This window comes from Coregonus lavaretus, assembly GCF_964263955.1.
Source record: "Coregonus lavaretus genome assembly, chromosome: 10".
Lineage (NCBI taxonomy): Eukaryota > Metazoa > Chordata > Actinopteri > Salmoniformes > Salmonidae > Coregonus > Coregonus lavaretus.
The window spans coordinates 50,647,581-50,667,686 of NC_139997.1; the positions used below are offsets into that span (position 1 = coordinate 50,647,581).

Consider the following 20,106-nt stretch of genomic DNA (forward strand, 5'->3'; position numbering starts at 1 on the left):
GCAGGCACAGGAGAGACGGCAGGCAGATGGGGATTAGTTAGGACCCCTTTAATGCCCCAGATGTTGCTCAGCCCACGATGTTTAACACACAGCTTTGATCTATCACACGGGTCCAACCACAAGTAATGGTGTGGATGGTGTGTGTGTGTGTGTGTGTGTGTGTGTAGGGTGGATTCATAGCTGTGGCATGCACACTGCTTTGGGTGGGAGGACTGCTTTTCCTTGCAAAGAGATCCAGCTGCACCACCCAAGGGAGAACTAACACACTCACAAAGTCATGCATGTACGCACACACGCTCTCCTCCACTCAGGCAAAAATCCCATATTCAGGGGAGAACTAAAAACACACAAACACATACAGCCCAAGGGATCCCTACCGTAAAACATACACAAGCACCCCCCTCCCCACACACCCACAACACATATGCGCAGCCCTGGGGACAGCTTATACACACATACATCCTTTGGAGAATGTTACGCTTAGGATGTAATACAAATTACTGTATAGCCTACTTTCAGTGATCCACGTGCTTACAATTCCAAGCACAGCTCGCATGGATTTCATCTCATGTTTTAAACACCAGTCTTCAACTCAGAGGTGGTGTACCACTACAGCGAGGTCTACTAATCCACTGATGGGTTACTGGCTCATAGAAAAGTGACCAGAGAATCCAAACCTGAGCATATTTACCTCCATATTGCTTAAATGTATCCATTATTTTCAGTGCATAAGGGGTAGGTGCAAGGGGTGGATTTGTGATTGAGCCAGAGTTCACCAATACATAGATAAGACAATGAAAGGAGAAGGCATCCCTGTGAAATGGTTAACAGGAGAGTCTATAGGCCTAAGTGATTTCACCCCTCCATCCAGCCACCCTGGTGAGAGAGCTTAACAGCCATACAATATGACTGGCCTCTAACCAAGCCTCGTCTGCACTGCAGCTCTGGAGACCACACCTGGGTTCAAATACTATTCAAAACCATTTCTAATACTAATGCTGTGCTTGATTGAGCTTCCTGACGGAATTAAGAACCAGTAGAATAGTCGCAAAAATGCAAATCCCCCCCCCCCCCATCTGGCCACGCAGACTAAAGCAAACACTAAAACTATTTTGAAAGTTTTCAAATAGTATTGAACCTAGGTCTGCTCTGGAGACTGCAGGCCTAGGCAATTGGGTTAAACAGACAGCAGGCAGGCTGCGGTCAGAGTTACCATTACCAAGCTAAGCAGAGCCTGGCCAGGCAGAGCAGCAAGCCAAGCTCAGTCCTGAACCCCGTGACCCAGGCCAGGCAGAACCAGTCAGTTTGGTAATGATGTGGTACAGAACAGTGGGTTCTTAAAACCTCCTTGACCCATGCTCATCCTTGGCCGAGAGCCTGTCTCTTTATAATGTCAATCATCATCACGGAAGGAGTCTTGCATGGAAGGAGTTTGGAGAGTTTCCAGTTGTTGAAGTGGACATAAAGTAGTGTACTGTGACTTCAAGCCTAGTCTGCTGGGAGAGGATGCAGCTGTGAGCTGATCAAAGGCTCTGGTCAAAGTGAGTGCACTATATCGAATAGGGTGCCATTTAGGATGTAGCCTAGGACTGGGAGGAGGAGGTTGTTCCCTGGGGAACCAATGCTAGTTTCCTAGGCCAAGGCCGTGCTCCTCTGCTCTCTAGATCCCAAACTTATTTTATCTCCCCATTGAGCCACGCACTCACTCGTTCTCTCAGCTACTGTTCGGTTTTCCTCTCCTCTCTTTTCACAACCCCTAAGCCATTTACATGGTCGGGAAGTCTTCCCCCAGGCCAAACCAAAGACAAAGTCTTCGAAGTATGATGGTTTCCAGTTCGCCGCCACCACAGTCAACAGAAGAAAAAAAACTGCCTTTTCTGCTGCTGTGTCAAGCCTTTTCTCATTTGGAGAAAGGAAGATCATCTCGTACATGTAATTATGTATTTCCCCGGCGTTTCAAGGGGGACTGAGGCTAAAGAGACTGTGCCAATTCGTCATTCTCTGTCTGCCGAATGAGACTGTTACGCAACGGCTAATTACTTCCACTTGCCCCAGGGAGTGAGTCTCTGTCTCGGTCTCTCTCTCTCTCTCAAAAGAGAAAGGGAGGAGAGAGGAGCACAAACACAGGGACCCAGCCATCTCACAGTCTTTCTCCTCGACCATTAAGTGTTTATCGGAAACCACGATGGCACAGTGAGCTCGTACAGACAGAGCGAGACCGCACAGTGGACGGGAAGAGGAGGACTGCGAGCCGAGAGAGAACGCGAGGACTGCGAGCCGAGAGAGAACGCGAGGACTGCGAGCCGAGAGAGAACGCGAGGACTGCGATCCGAGAGAGAACGCGAGGCTAGCTGAGACAGACAGGCCCTGCAGCTTTTCCTTTCCACCATTTTTAGAAGATGTCATTATTTCTAAGTGCAGTCAACTCACTTATTATCTACCTTTAGCAATCTATCCCTGCATCTCCAACATTCTAAATCAATCAATCAATCAATCAATCAATCAAGGCAAGCACATGCTAATTTGTGCATCTATCCATCTATCTAGTTACCCTTATCTGTTCCTCTCCTAATATTTACCTTTATCTATCCATCATCTCTACACACATTATATCTATCCCATCCATCTTTGCACATTGTGTTTCCTGAGCAGTAGGGGAGTAAAGCAGTGGGGTTTGTTGATGTTTCCCTGTGACCCAGTCCCATTGGTGTGACTTCTCTATCCCCACTTTACCTCTGCCCCACTGTGTGTGTTTGAGACTTTGCGTGTCTCCGTGTGAGTGCCCCAGTCTCACATCCTCACTCTAGGAGAGGAATAAGCCTACAACCCAGTCTGTATCCCCCCTCCCCCCAATCTGACAGACCCCGACCAACATCTCCATGTTCCCAGATCCTATGAACCTTTGTTGGTGTGTGATCCTGTGATCCCTGGACACTGAGCAGCACTTAGGGGCCCACTACTAACCCCTTCTCATAATGCAGCTGACCTGACCTAACCTCTTGAACACATGCTGCTGCTGTGATCACTTCCAGTAAAACCTTTAAAATGTGTGTGGTGGGGGATGGGGTTTGTGTGTGTGTGAGGTGGGGGGGGGGGGGGGGGGACTGTCATTGGGAACATAAAGGCACTCTGCTAAGATACCACCACATGCCTGTCTGTCTGTGGGAGATGATGATAGCCTAGAGCCGGGCAACGCAACGCGCTGCAACGTTACACTGAGGCTGAACTCACAAGTCTCTCTGTGTGTGTGTGTGTGTGTGTGTGTGTATATATATATGTGGGAGCGAGCGAAAATGACATTGTGTCCTCTAGTGCAGTGTTTCCCAACCCCGGTCCTTTTAGCGTGTGATAGGGTTCACACGTCACCTATCAGAGTTGTATCAGAATAAATTAAAGCATTCAAACGGTGTTATTAGTGTGTGACGGTTCAGAGTGTGGTTTAAGTGCGGTTGTTTTTCATGGTCAGAGCAGTAGAGCCCTATAAAACGCAGACGGAATCACAGAATCCAGACAAAAATGGAATTCAACAATATATCAAAATGTATTGAACTTAGTAGGGAATCAACTAAATGAATTGAACATTTATTAATTTGCCAAAGTTTGTTATAAGACATGAACAGAATGTGATACGTGATTCGTATTTCCTGCAACTTTCTGAAGAGGCAACCCGAATTCCCCGTCTGTGTATGTGCGGTGTGCGCAGCTGCCACTTTGTGTAGCCGTTAGCGATGATGCTAATGAAAGATCTTCTGGTAGATGGAAAAGCTTTCCCAAAAACCTTCTCAATGAAATGTTACCAACAAAGTAGCCTATGCTTACCTTGCAGAATGATATCATGATTATTTGCATCAATTCAGTGGGTATTTGTTTAGCAAACTCAACAATCACGTGCACAACAAAACATCGCTAAACAACAGCCTCTTGCTAGGTATGCAATGGATATAATCTCACGTTTTTTCCAAAGGTCAAAAAGTGGTCTCCTGATGTGGTTTAAGCATTGTTGTGGACAACTACATTGGACGCTCTATTGAAAATAAATGTGTGATTTTGTAAAACAAAATGGAGAATTTGGGGAAAAAACACAATGGAATCAGGCAAAAGATAAGTGATGTTATAGGGCCCTAAAACAGTAAACATCCTCCCTACCTGACAACAGGTTCTGGGATGGGATCTACGCTGGCGGGGACCTGGACCCCCTTCTCCCACTCCTGTCTCCAGGGGTCAGACAGCACGTAAAAGTCATCAGGGCCCAGCTGGGCCGAGTCTGGCAGCTTCATGGCCGTGATGAAGTCCGTCCGGAACACCTGACAGGAAACACACACACACACACACAGAGACAGCGTTTCAGTCATATTGACACCATTCACAACACAAAGAGAGAGAGTTTCAGTCAAATTATTATAACAATCATTTGCATCTGTATAGCAGTTTGAATTTGAGAAAACATGACAGGTTTCAGGCTAAACATTGCAACCTAAACATTACCATCACACAGGCTGTACATTGTATGGGGGGGCCAGTCCATTTAGGGTCATATTGTGAGCACAAAACAAGACGCAATGACATCATTTGGCAAACAAAGTATTGTCGAAGGGGGTGTAAAGTAGCACAGGTGAAAGCCTTTACAATAGCGCTGAGTGATTAGTGTTTTTTGAGAACGGTTCGGTTTCAGCTAGATTATTAAAAAAGAATCACGGAAATAATGTCATCGAAATTCCAAAGCCAAAAATAGTGAACATTCAATTGCCAAAACATTGAAAATATTCCATTGTCTCTGTCAGGTTCACATTGGGTAGACATCAATAGAAAAATGTGAAATTACTATGAAGTAAAATATTTCAGTTGTGTATATTACTTCCATCATCTCATCTCTGCTCAGGCAGTAGCAGCCAGCCAGCCAGACCATCTAACGTTATCTCTGTGCTCCCCATACCGTACTGTCTTTAGTCATCCTATTTAGCTAGGCTAACCTCCCTAACTATGCTGCAGAGCTGTCTAAATCATTTTACTAGTTCTTCAAAGTAAACCTTCTCTATCCCTCTCCTCATTGTGTACATTCCTCTTTCATGCGGTCTATGGGTATGTAACCTAATGTAGCAGGCGTAAAAGTGTACAGCATCTGTCCGAACCAGAAAGAACAGGCGCAATGGATTATTGTCATTGTAGTTAATTATTCCGTTTCTGCGCTGACCTAGGTTGAATATTTGCTTAATGAAAACTACATCTCCCTTCAACCCAGTGTCCCACGTAGTTCTTGACTTGATTTATTTCCGTGAATGATTAGATTTCTCTCTAGAGAAACAGCACATTGGGTTCACAAAAAACCCAGAACTAAATGGAATTTAAGTAACTGAACCGACATCAGTCAATTAGTTGTTTAATAACCAAAAAACTACATTTTGGTTAATCACTCTGCACTACTTTACAACTAAAGCTATAAAGAACACCTGACAGAAGACAGCAAGATAGAGACAGGGTTTCAGTCAAATTGACACATGGCAAAACACAACAGAGAGAGTTTCTGCACTGTGAAATTGTCATCATACAAATAATTTGCATCTGTATAGCAGTTCTCAAACTCAAACATTACGGGCCAGTTTCCCGGACACAGATTAAGCCTAGTCCAGGACTAAAAAGCATTGTCAATAGGGAATCTCCATTGTAAGTGCGTTTTAGCCTAGGAATAGGCTTAATCTGTGTATGGGGAAAAAGCTTCATATTGTATGAAAGGGCAGTCCATTAGGTCAACTTTAGGCTCATATTGTAAGCCAAGTCAAAGTGACATGGTGATTTTTACATTTTAAATTTTTTGTCATTTAGCAGACATTCTTATCCAGAGCGACTTACAGTTGTGATCACTGTTGTAGGTGGCAGTGGTGTTGATATCCGGTAGCACAGTTCAAATAACCGTTACAACTAATGCTATACAGTCTTTGTGTATGCAAAGCCAAATAACCGTTACAACTAATGCTATACAGTCTTTGTGTATGCAAAGCCAAATAACCGTTACAACTAATGCTATACAGTCTTTGTGTATGCAAAGCCAAATAACCGTTACAACTAATGCTATACAGTCTTTGTGTATGCAAAGCCAAATAACCGTTACAACTAATGCTATACAGTCTTTGTGTATGCAAAGCCAAATAACCGTTACAACTAATGCTATACAGTCTTTGTGTATGCAAAGCCAAATAACCGTTACAACTAATGCTATACAGTCTTTGTGTATGCAAAGCCAAATAACCGTTACAACTAATGCTATACAGTCTTTGTGTATGCAAAGCCAAATAACCGTTACAACTAATGCTATACAGTCTTTGTGTATGCAAAGCCAAATAACCGTTACAACTAATGCTATACAGTCTTTGTGTATGCAAAGCCAAATAACCGTTACAACTAATGCTATACAGTCTTTGTGTATGCAAAGCCAAATAACCGTTACAACTAATGCTATACAGTCTTTGTGTATGCAAAGCCAAATAACCGTTACAACTAATGCTATACAGTCTTTGTGTATGCAAAGCCAAATAACCGTTACAACTAATGCTATACAGTCTTTGTGTATGCAAAGCCAAATAACCGTTACAACTAATGCTATACAGTCTTTGTGTATGCAAAGCCAAATAACCGTTACAACTAATGCTATACAGTCTTTGTGTATGCAAAGCCAAATAACCGTTACAACTAATGCTATACAGTCTTTGTGTATGCAAAGCCAAATAACCGTTACAACTAATGCTATACAGTCTTTGTGTATGCAAAGCCAAATAACCGTTACAACTAATGCTATACAGTCTTTGTGTATGCAAAGCCAAATAACCGTTACAACTAATGCTATACAGTCTTTGTGTATGCAAAGCCAAATAACCGTTACAACTAATGCTATACAGTCTTTGTGTATGCAAAGCCAAATAACCGTTACAACTAATGCTATACAGTCTTTGTGTATGCAAAGCCAAATAACCGTTACAACTAATGCTATACAGTCTTTGTGTATGCAAAGCCAAATAACCGTTACAACTAATGCTATACAGTCTTTGTGTATGCAAAGCCAAATAACCGTTACAACTAATGCTATACAGTCTTTGTGTATGCAAAGCCAAATAACCGTTACAACTAATGCTATACAGTCTTTGTGTATGCAAAGCCAAATAACCGTTACAACTAATGCTATACAGTCTTTGTGTATGCAAAGCCAAATAACCGTTACAACTAATGCTATACAGTCTTTGTGTATGCAAAGCCAGCATAAAAGGGCAATTTCAATTTCAACATCCAACAAAAGGTCATCAGCAGACCAACAACTTCACCAGATTTCATAAGGAATATCAAAGAAAAGAGCTGGGCTATGATGAATACAGGATGCTCTGTGCCTCAGAGCCCAGGGTGAGCGAGTGGCTTTGTCCCAAATGGAACCCTATTCCCTTTATAGTGCACTACTCATATGGCCCTGGTCAAAAGTAGGGCACTATAAAGGGAATAGGGTTCCATTTGGGACGCACCCAGTGACTTCAGAGAGTCTCAACCCTGTGCCCTGGCGGGGGCCTGCGGAGCAGCACCGATGTGATCAGTCCCATAATAAGCACAGATCCCCAAACCTACACCAACCTTACTCAAGGCCATCAGCCACGGGCCGACCGTGCCATGCGGAGCATTATCCAACCAGGCTGCCAGATCAGCTTTCTGACACCCACTTCATTATACACATTATCATTCTTTTATAAGCCCCCTTATCCCCTGCTTTATTAGCTAGCTGCCTGTACCTCTCCCTCCCTCCCTACATCCTTCCTTCCCTCCCTCCCTCCCGCCCTCCCGCTCTCTGTTATCCCCCATTCCTCTGTTGATGCTCTCACTACCGCCACACGCATCGACATAACCAAGGACTCCTAAAAAAGAGGAGTGTGATTGATTGCCTTTTTTTCTTCTTCTTCAGAAACAGGAGGAGGGGGATACTGAGAGTTGATAAACAGGGGGAGGGCGGATAAGTGTCTCAGAGCGAGAGAGAACGAGAGAGAGATTTGAAAGACGGCTGAAAGAGAGCCTGGAGAAAGCAAAATGGAGAGGAAGGGAATAGAGATGGAGAGGGAGTAGTGGTTAGGTCACAGGGGAGTTGACCTTTATGACCGGAGGGCAGGAGGATAGATTTCTCTGGATGCATCCCAAATGGCCCCCTATTCCCTTTCTAGTGCACTACTTTTGATCAAGGCCCATAGGGCTCTAGTCAAAGGTAGTGCACTATAAGGGAATAGGGTGCCATTTGGGATGTAAGCCTTTGTGTAGAAGAGCTCTCTCTTGCTGGGATTAATGTAGAGAAGCTGAGAGAGTGAGCGGAGCAGCCCCAGTAAGTGCTAGGCTGCATATGAAAAGGCCATATGTAAAAACCCAGGCAGACAGCCGGGTGAAAGTCGCCTTGGCCGACGAGGGTGTCTGCCAGCGCAAATAAATAATGCAATGTAGAGAGTGTGTGTGAGACAGTGTGTGTGGGACGGAGAGTGTGTGTGGGACAGAGAGAGCAAAGAGAAAGTGTGTGTGTGTGTGTGTGTGTGTGTGTGTGTGTGTGTGTGTGTGTGTGTGTGTGTGTGTGTGTGTGTGTGTGTCAGACAGTGAGCCGAGGCCAAGATGAACACTCCTCCTTCAGCAGAGCAGAACTGGGGGAGGACAGTCAGGATGATCTCCTGTTCACTCTCCACCACCCAGCAGGAGAGGAGAGGGTGTGTCAGTGATTCATTTTTACTGCTGTGTTTATACAACCCAACCACAGCTAATTAATGTCAGGGAAACAGACTTACAAGGACCCAGGTTTTAATGTCCACTCCTCTCTCCCTCCCCCTTTACCCATCCATCTCTCATTTCACCCCTCCCTCCCCCCTCCCCTCAATCTCTCATTTCACCCCCCCCCTTTCCACCACATCTCTACTTCACCCCATTTCCTCTCCACCCCCCTCCACCCCCCTCCCCTCTCCACCCCCCTCCACCCCCCTCCCCTCCTCCCCTCCTCCCCCTTTATTATCCTTCCTCGTCTTTCCTTTCTTATATCAAACAGTGTGTGTGTGTGTGTGTGTGTGTGTGTGTGTGTGTGTGTGTGTGTGTGTGTGTGTAGTGCTGAGGACGAGCGACTCCCAGGCAGGGGCATGACAAGCAGATATTATTATTATTATTATTATTATTATGACAGTGCGTCCCCAACCCGTCCCCAGCACTCGTCCTGTTCACAGCATTAACGGTCAGGGAAAGGGCACCTTTATGACCTACAGCTACTTACTAAAGCATCATCAGGTAAGAACACACACACACACACACACCTCTCTGTAGCTGAGTGAGGATGTAAACCCAGGAAGGCCGGGGATGGATCAGAGTTATGTTTTGTAGCGAGCAGGGTTCTCATTACCTCCAATCTAATGCTTAAGGGATGACAGGCCGAGGGGGATTACAAATCACACTACACACACACACACACACTGAGAGAGAGCGAGAGATCTACAGAGCAGAACACTGTTCACCTCAGTAATGTAATGTGCCTCACTGCAACAGGAATGTGTGCAGGTTCCCATCTAATAGGACTAGGTTGGTGGTGTTCAATAGGTATGAAAAACCGAAAACGTTTTGAAATGCATCATGTTCTTCTCACTGTACAATGGGAGAAAACTGTTTGAAGAAAACTTTTTTTGAACCGAGGCAGCCTGCGGATTTCCGTTTTCTGTTATCAAATCAAATTGTTAAAAAGCATTTTCAACTTTCGTGCCCTTCTGAACACCAGAGTGACCCAGTACGGCTGGGAGGTGAACCGTGAAGGAGGGCCATAGCAGTTGACATTTAAACAAGTACAGGTTGTTTTTCCCTCTTTCCATGGTAGTGCCAGTGTCAGAGACCCATAAAAAGGGCCATTAAGAGTCTGACTGACTCACCTGCTCATAATCATCTACATTAAGAAGGTAGACGTGAATTGAGAACAGTGATGGCATGGGATGGGAAAGTGGCTAAATGCAAACCTGACCAAGCCCCACCAAGATGCAGGAAGATGAGGGCTGTGTCCCAAATGGCATCCTATGTAGTGCACTACTTTTGTAGCCTGGTCCAATATATATTTGTGCTTTGCCTGCGCCATTGTCATTGTCAAGCCAAACCATTTTTTTGCATGACAATTCCATAAGGAGTTGTCAAGAGAGCAAAAACACGTAAACTGGCCACTCTCAAAGCTTAAAGCTGAGATCAAAAAATAAAAGTAAAAAATAATAATACATAAATCAAATCAAAATATATATTTTTTTTTAGAATGTAGGGTTTTCACCCCCTTCCACAGTAATTATGACAACTTCCAGAGGACGTCCTCCAACCTATCAAAGCTCTAGCAACACAAACTGAATCTAGTACTGAAAATATAAGATACAGCTAGCTAGCTAGCACTGCAGTGCATAAAATGTGGTGAGTAGTTGACTCAAAGAGAAAGATAATAGTTGAACAGATTTGAACAAATTAATTTCTTTAAAAATGAAGGAAAAGCACGAGAGAGAGAGCGAGAGAGAGCTAGCTTTGTATATTTCGTTGTATTTCTAGCTAGCGAATACAACCAACTAGTTTAGCCTACTCAAACACCCGCCGCAAACAGGGAGGGATGCTATGTTAGCTAGCTGGCTATGGCTATCCAACACTGTAACTGGTTGTATTAATTTAATGGCAACGGGGCCCGCCGGTGTAACTGCTAAACTGCTTCCTGACTCTACACTGTACTGCATGATTGTAATGGGTTTACTAACGCATTAGTTCTAGTAGCTATGGTCTGCTATGACATTAGCGAATACGGTGGCAACGATGTATATGAAGGTTTGGCATGGAAAGGTTTTTCGCCTGGTCACAGACAGCTGATGTGTTGTGCACTGAAGTCCACAAGCGAAGGGAAATGGTGAGAGGAGGAGAGCGTGTAGATGCGAGAAGGAATGATACAATAAGCAAAATGATCATGCTGATTGTATGTGACTGCTATGAAAGTGAACTGTGTTTGCGTGTGATCAGGGGTGTACTCATTCCGCCGATTGTGTTGAAAAACGTTTCTTAAAACAGCAGCAAACGGAACAGGGATAAACATGCACTATATTTTCAAAAGTATATGGACACCCCTTCAAATGAGTGGATTCGGTTATTTCGGCCACACCCGTTGCTGACAGGTGTATAATATCGAGCATACAGCCATGCAATCTCCATAGACAAACATTGGCAGTATAATGGCATTACTGAAGAGCTCAGTGACTTTCAACGTGGCACCATCATAGGAAGCCACCTTTCCAACAAGTCAGTTCGTCAAATTTCTGCCCTGCTAGAGCTGCCACGGTCAACTGTAATTGCTGTTATTGTGAAAATGGAAACGTCTAGGAGCAACAGCGGCTCAGTCGCGAAGTGGTACGCCACACAAGCTCACAGAACTGGACCGCCGAGTGCTGAAGCACGTAGCGCGTAAAAATCGTCTCTCCTCGGTTGCAACACTCACTACCTATTTCCAAACTGCCTCTGGAAGCAACGTCAGCACAAGAATTGTTCGTCGGGAGATTCATGAAATGGGTTTCCATGGCAGTGCAGCCGCACACAAGCCTAAGATCACCATGCGCAATGCCAAGCATCGGCTGGAGTGGTGTAAAGCTTGCCGCCATTGGACTCTGGAGCAGTGGAAACGCGTTCTCTGGAGTGATGAATCACGCTTCACCATCTGGCAGTCCGACGGACTAATCTGGGTTTGGCGGATGCCAGGAGAACGCTACCTGCCCCAATGCATAGTGCCAACTGTAAAGTTTGGTGGAGGAGGAATAATGGTCTGGGGCTGTTTTTCATGGTTTTGGCTAGGCCCCTTAGTTCCAGTGAAGGGAAATCTTAACGCTACAGCATACAATGACATTCTAGACGATTCTGTGCTTCCAACTTTGTGGCAACAGTTTGGGGAAGGCCCTTTAATGTTTCAGCATGACAATGCATCCGTGCACAAAGCGAGGTCCATATACAAATGGTTTGTTGAGATCGGTGTGGAAGAACTTGACTGGCCTGCATAGAGCTCTGACCTCAACCCCATCGAACACCTTCGGGATGAATTGGAACGTCGACTGTGAGCCAGACCTAATCGCCCAAAATCAGTGCCCGACCTCACTAATGCTCGCGGCTGAATGGAAGCAAGTCCCCGCAGCAATGTTCCAACATCTAGTGGAAAGCCTTCCCGGAAGAGTGGAGGCTGATATAGCAGCAAATGGGTGACCAACTCCATATTAATGCCCACGATTTTGGAATGCCAAATTCTGTAAAGTGGCTTATGTTAGAGAAATTAACATTCAATTCTCTGGCAACAGCTCTGTTGGACATTCCTGCAGTCAGCGTGCAAATTGCACGCTTCCTCAAAACCTGAGACAATGATCATGCTGTTTAATCAACTTCTTCATATGCCACACCTGTCAGGTGGATGGATTATCTTGGCAAAGGAGAAATGCTCACTAACAGGGATGTAAACAAATGTGTGTACAAAATTTGAGAGAAATAAGCTTTTTGTGCATATGGAATATTTCTTGGATCTTTTATTTCAGCTCATGAAACATGGGACCAAAACTTTACATGTTGCGTTTATATTTTTGTTCAATATACAGTTGAAGTCGGAGGTTTACATACACTTAGGTTGGCGTCATTAAAACTCGTTTTTTAACCAATTTCTTGTTAACAAACTATAGTTTTGGCAAGTCGGTTAGGACATCTACTTTGTGCATGACACAAGTAATTTTTCCAACAATTGTTTACAGACAGATTATTCCACTTATAATTCACTGTATCACAACTCCAGTGGGTCAGAAGTTTACATACACTAAGTTGACTGTGCCTTTAAACAGCTTGGAAAATTCCAGAAAATGATGTCATGGCTGTAGAAGCTTCTGATAGACTAATTGACATCATTTGAGTCAATTGGAGGTGTACCAGTGGATGTATTTCAAGGCCTACCTTCAAACTCAGTGCTTCTTTGCTTGACATCATGGGAAAATCAAAAGAAATCAGCCAAGACCACAGAAAACAAATTGTAGACCTCCACAAGTCTGGTTCATCCTTGGGAGCAATTTCCAAACGCCTGAAGGTACCACGTTCATCTATACAAACAATAGTACGCAAGTATAAACACCATGGGACCACGCAGCCATCATACCGCTCAGGAAGGAGATGCGTTCTGTCTCCTAGAGATTAACGTACTTTGGTGTGAAAAGTGAAAATCAATCCCAGAACAACAGCAAAGGACCTTGTGAAGATGCTGGAGGATTGAGGTACAAAAGTATCTATATCCACAGTAAAACGAGTCCTATATCGACATAACTTGAAAGGCCGCTCAGCAAGGAAGAAGCCACTGCTCCAAAACCGCCATAAAAAAAGCCAGACTACAGTTTGCAACTGCACATGGGGACAAAGATCGTATTTTTTTGAGAAATGTCCTCTGGTCTGATGAAACAAAAATAGAATTGTTTGGCCATAATGACCATCGTTATATTTGGAGGAAAAAGGGGGGTGCTTGCAAGCCGAAGAACACCATCCCAACAGTGAAGCATGGGGGTGGCAGCATCATGCTGTGGGGGTGCTTTGCAGCAGGAGGGACTGGTGCACATCACAAAATAGATGGCATGAGGAAGGAAAATTATGTGGATATATTTTAGCAACATCTCAAGACATCAGTCAGGAAGTTAAAGCTTGGTCGCAAATGGGTCTTCCAAATGGACAATGACCCCAAGCATACTTCCAAAGTTGTGGCAAAATGGCTTAAGGACAACAAAATCAAGGTATTGGAGTGACCATCACAAAGCCCTGACCTCAATCCTATAGAATATTTGTGGGCAGAACTGAAAAAGCGTGTGCGAGCAAGGAGGCCTACAAACCTGACTCAGTTACACCAGCTCTGTCAGGAGGAATGGGCCAAAATTCACCCAACTTATTGTGGGAAGCTTGTGGAAGGCTACCCAAAACGTATGACCCAAGTTAAAATATTTAAAGGCAATGTTACCAAATACTAATTGAGTGTATGTAAACTTCTGACCCACTGGGAATGTGATGAAATAAATAAAAGCTGAAATAAATCATTCTCTCTACTATTATTCTTAAAATAAAGTGGTGATCCTAACTGACCTAAGACAGGGAATTTTCACTAGGATTAAAAGTCAGGAATTGTGAAAAACTGAGTTTAAATGTATTTGGCTAAGGTGTATGTAAACTTCCGACTTCAACTGTAGATGCAGGCAAGAGTGTGCAAGGTGGTATTGAATGTCACTGTCTGTCACCTTGATTACTCTAATTGTTCTCTCGACCTGTGCACCTATGTTGTAAACTTGCATTCATAGGCTAGGTTGTAGCAACCTCATGATGGATAAAGGGAAAATGTGGGTAGCCTAAACCTTTTGATGTTACATTGAGCTTGGTGAATGGAATATGAATGACAGTCATCCAATATGCTGTAACAGAAATAAGGCCATGCTCATAAAAAAAAAAAAAGAATCGTCCTCCCTTATCTTAAACGTCACGGAACGTCACTGGAAGTGATGAGCATGAAACTGCTGCTGCTACAGTGCTGCTGCCCGCATCAAGTCTCAAGGCCATTTAGGATGAGAAAAAAAAAAAAGACTTAAGTAGAGGGAAAGACAAACTGACAACTTCAACGGATTTAATTGAATTCTGAAAGTGTCGTACATTTCAAAAGGCTCTTATGTTGACTCAAGGCTACACTACAGGAGGCTGGAGAGAGAGAAACAACAAATTAGCACTAGGAGCCATGACTACATCCTTCCGCGTCATGACAGATGTCAGCAAGCAGAGAGGCGGCTAATTTTAGCGCCAGCGTGGCTTTAATGATTGATGTTTTTGACGGTCTGGAGGAGTTTAGAGGGAGGGTGTGTGTGTGTGTGTGTGTGTGTGTGTGTGTGTGTGTGTCTCGCCTAGTGACTCACGGCCCAGTGAGAGAGAGGACCAGCGTGGAGAGGTACAGCAGGGGCCAGGAACCACACTGGAGATTAATTTAACACCTTCCCAACCAACCAACCAGACACACACACACACACACACACACACACACACAACCCTTTTCCCTACCCCCCACACCTCACAGACACACTTCAAGAGTGTTCCTCCATCACCCATCTCTCAAATGAATCCAGACAGGTCTGTCAACAAGGTTGGCCACCTCCACACCAGTTTTGCAGTCTCTACGCCAAACTCTACACCAGTCTAAACCACGCTGGCACGATGCTGCTGCCCTCTACCAACACACACCAGACTGGACGTCTACTGACAGAAACCTGCTTCCCAAATGGCGCCCTATTCCACGTATGGTGCAAAACGTTTGACCAGGGCCGATAGGGCTTTGGTCAAAGGTAGAGCACTATATAGAGAATAGGTTGCCATTTGGGATGCATCCAATGAGGTCCAAACAGAGAGCTGCTGGCCTCTACTCCTCAGCTGACTGGCCAAACGACACAGCAGCACCTCCACAGACCACATCAGCACCAGGCATCTCCCCTCTCCTCACTGGAACTACACATGAAGCCATTACTTAGAGACCAAAAGAGATCATGAATAGGATGGTTGTGGACTAGGCTCCGTGTGTAGGGAGGGATTGTAGGCTGTCCCATTGCAGAACAGCCAAAGACCAGAATAGCAACGCATTGAGTCAACAATGAAAATTATTGTGGAACATTTACGCTCAGTTTGTCGTGCGCGCCATTACGGTACCGCTAGCAGCCTTTTAGCCACAGACTGTGCTAGTTGTCTAGTCTGTGTTTTATAAAAATGTGCAATGAGCATAAAATAACTAATTTATATAAGGAATTGGCAACTCGTTCTTCTTATCCAGGTAGGCCACTTGATTTCAATATCTAAACAAAGTGAACATGCGATGTTGTTCAATCAGTTGGAGACGGACAGGAGGGTGCATTCATAACAGTTAAACTGTTATTTCTACCTTGTTAGCAAGCAAATAGATCCTAGTTGGCTAGACTTTTATATAAAGATTAGCTGGCTACTCACTAGCACGTGGCCTTGTGCTTGAGAGATTATGTATGAGACCTGTGTTAATTTTCTATAAGAATTTGCATTATTAGTGGATGTGCATTGTGTATGGTTCTGGTAAAAATCTTAACTAAAATAGCATTTTCATAGACATACTTGAAAGTCAGCAGTTATTATTGCAAAAAAGCAGGTTAAACTATTTTGATAAAATAATTAGTGGGTCTTTTGGTTGTGGAAGGCTTATATTTAGCCTAGGTATAATTTTACATGCAGTGTATTGACCTTTAATTGTGCAACAAAACCTATACAAAATCAAATAAAACAATTATTTTTAGGCCGTATCGCCCAGCCCCAACTCAAATGGCAGCAAATGTCTTGAATGGATGCTCCCATAGACGATCCATATAGGCCTATACCATGTCAATTTGAACTGCCTATCGCTCCAGTTGTAGTCCACTGTCCTGTTCAACACTTCCTGAAACTATTTCACATCCAGATCAACACAAAAACCACACATTAGTGTTGTCACGATACCAGATACCAGTTTTAGTATGACAATACTCAATACCAAGGGGGGAAAATAATGGCACTTGATCTTTTGAGTTCAATATCATTACATTTGAAATTAGATTTTTTGAATGAATGCATTAAATGAATCAATTATACAATCAATTTTACTTTATTTTTTTTTACCAAATCTAACTACATAACGGCAATGATTTATTTGAATGGTAAATCTCTAGTCTATTGATAAACTGGGTAAATCAAGATGTAGCCTAGGCCTATTCACAATACAGTTTAATGCATATTCAATAGGAGTGTGTGCATGCATTGAGTTATTGAGCTTGTTTTGGCTCATTTCATAGGACTTCAGATGACAGACAAACAAACAATCTGTTTCCCTTCCTTTTGAGACTTATTTTATTGTACTGATCAACAACATTTCCATAGAAGAAGAAACATATTTTATAAAAGTGTGTGCCGTCTCTTTAAGACCAATGACATTCACACACACTCAGTTCAGTGCTTGAGCAAAGATGATCTTGACTGGGAGAGACGTGAGGCGGGGGAGATGAAGTGAATGAATAATGTTTTTGGTGACAATCAACTTTGAAATCAGCAATATTTTGTGTTATGGTTTGCAAACAAGGTACTAGGTATCACAAACATGATACTAGGGTAGTGAATTGATGTAAGCTCCAGCTGTAAGCTATCAAGGAAAATTAGCCTACAAAGCTGGAAGCTACCGGTATCTTCTTGCAAAAAAAGTGTTCTAGCATGTAATGGACATTGTTGCCATTTTGCATAACTCAAGTGTGTTAACTTCTGTGCAGCATAAGTGGTGATGAAGCCCAGGCTCCCAGTGAGTGCAGTGGTTGGTCAGGACAGGCTAGAGCTAGCAGTGAGTAAGTGGAGCAGGCACGGTGCTCTCGTGCTATAAGGGGACATCGGCTGCACTGATACACAGACTTGATTCTCTAGAGGCGACGTGAGACATTTGACAGAAGTACCGAAAGTAACAAAACATTTTGTACCGAAACGTTTTTCAGGTTCTAGTATCAAAACAGTTATGACGTTTCGGTATACCGTGCAACACTACTTCCCATCATCCACTTCCAGCATTATGAGCAGTAATGAAGCCCCCAGGGTGGGGGTGAATTCCATTTCACTTTAAAATGTTCATCAATGCTTTTCCAGGGTTCTACACTTTTTCCACTGGTGCAACCAACTTGTTCAGTTGGTGGCACCAGCACATTATTTGGTTATACCAATTTCTGTATCATTTTTTTCAGAAATTGATAATGACCTGGCCTGTGTTACATAATGTGACTGCATTCCATACAGAACCAGGCTAATAATGACTAGACATATTTTAAATTGTGGTCTTACATTGATTCGAATATTTACTGTAACAGCAAAGAAAAATGTATTTATTGCAGATTTCAAAGTGCCATGTCAGGGCAGAATTTGAAAAAACTATACTTGATCCCAAAACAATACCCCAAAAAAGTACTGTGATTTCCCCCAGTTTTTCGATCTCTAAATAACAAAAAAAGTCCACAATGCTGATCCTCTTAGAGTCGATTGACGCACCGGTGTGTCAATCTAAGTAACATAATAAAAACAATCCTCATCAACATCCGTCAGTTGAAGCTAGTTTAAACTAGCTTTGGATGGGTCTCAATCCACCACATCCGCCGATGTCGCACTTCCGCATCTGCGGTGAAAGGCGGCAGAGCTAGAGCGGTGTTTGTCAGACCATGAGACATCCCGGAAATCGGTCTTCTCACAGAAAAGTGCCAAGGGACTCGTCTGAAGTCTGTACCATCGATGTGCCAACTTCTGTTTGTAGTGTCCGAACCGATATGCGCCAAGACCCCCACAAGTGTCACAAATGGAAGTATGAAGGAAGTTTTGTATATATACAGTGCCTTGCAAAAGTATTAATCCCCCTTGGCGGTTTCCCTATTTTGTTGCATTACAAACTAATTTTAATGGATTTTTCTTTGGATTTCATGTAATGGACTTACACAAAATAGTCCAAATTGGTGAAGTGAAATGAAAAAAATAACTTGTTTCAAAAAATGTAAAAAAAATAAAATAACGGAAAAGTGGTGCGTGCATACAGTGAGGGAAAAAAGTATTTGATCCCCTGCTGATTTTGTAAGTTTGCCCACTGACAAAGAAATGTCTATAATTTTAATGGTAGGTTTATTTGAACAGTGAGAAACAGAATAACAACAAAAAAATCCAGAAAAACATGTCAAAAATGTTATAAATTGATTTGCATTTTAATGAGGGAAATAAGTATTTGACCCCCTCTCAATCAGAAAGATTTCTGGCTCCCAGGTGTCTTTTATACAGGTAACGAGCTGAGATTAGGAGCACACTCTTAAAGGGAGTGCTCCTAATCTCAGCTTGTTACCTGTATAAAAGACACCTGTCCACAGAAGCAATCAATCAATCAATCAGATTCCAAACTCTCCACCATGGCCAAGACCAAAGAGCTCTCCAAGGATGTCAGGGACAAAATTGTAGACCTACACAAGGCTGGAATGGGCTACAAGACCATCGCCAAGCAGCTTGGTGAGAAGGTGACAACAGTTGGTGCGATTATTCGCAAATGGAAGAAACACAAAATAACTGTCAATCTCCCTCGGCCTGGGGCTCCATGCAAGATCTCACCTCGTGGAGTTGCAATGATCATGAGAACGGTGAGGAATCAGCCCAGAACTACACGGGAGGATCTTGTCAATGATCTCAAGGCAGCTGGGACCAGTCACCAAGAAAACAATTGGTAACACACTACGCCGTGAAGGACTGAAATCCTGCAGCACCCGCAAGGTCCCCCTGCTCAAGAAAGCACATATACATGCCCGTCTGAAGTTTGCCAATGAACATCTGAACGATTCAGAGGAGAACTGGGTGAAAGTGTTGTGGTCAGATGAGACCAAAATCGAGCTCTTTGGCATCAACTCAACTCGCCGTGTTTGGAGGAGGAGGAATGCTGCCTATGACCCCAAGAACACCATCCCCACCGTCAAACATGGAGGTGGAAACATTATGCTTTGGGGGTGTTTTTCTGCTAAGGGGACAGGACAACTTCACAGCATCAAAAGGGACGATGGACGGGGCCATGTACCATCAAATCTTGGGTGAGAACCTCCTTCCCTCAGCCAGGGCATTGAAAATGGGTCGTGGATGGGTATTCCAGCATGACAATGACCCAAAACTCACGGCCAAGGCAACAAAGGAGTGGCTCAAGAAGAAGCACATTAAGGGTGAATAGTTAGGCACGCTCAAGTTCTGTTTTTTTGTCTTATTTCTTTCTTGTTCCACTATAAAAAATATTTTGCATCTTCAAAGTGGTAGGCATGTTGTGTAAATCAAATGATACAAACCCCCCAAAAAATCATTTTTAATTCCAGGTTGTAAGGCAACAAAATAGGAAAAATGCCAAGGGAGGTGAATACTTTCACAAGCCACTATAGGTAGATAGATAGATAGATAGATAGACAGGAGAAAAAAAAGAGAGAAAAAGAAAGGAGAGAAAATAAAATTCCCTCTTTCCCAAGACAGACTCCAACTGGGAAGCTTCACTGCCTG

The 20,106-nt window shown here is 43.5% G+C and overlaps 1 protein-coding gene across 4 annotated transcripts in view; it reads right to left on the bottom strand.

The window, feature by feature from the left end:
* jade2 (jade family PHD finger 2) overlaps positions 1-20,106 on the bottom strand; it is a 153,779-nt gene that overhangs the window by 100,622 nt on the left and 33,051 nt on the right. For all 4 annotated transcript variants that reach the window (XM_084170674.1, XM_084170673.1, XM_084170672.1 and 1 more), the window contains one exon: positions 4,147-4,304. In XM_084170674.1, coding sequence (XP_084026800.1) covers positions 4,147-4,304 — 158 coding nt within the window. The remainder of the gene's footprint in view (positions 1-4,146; positions 4,305-20,106) is intronic.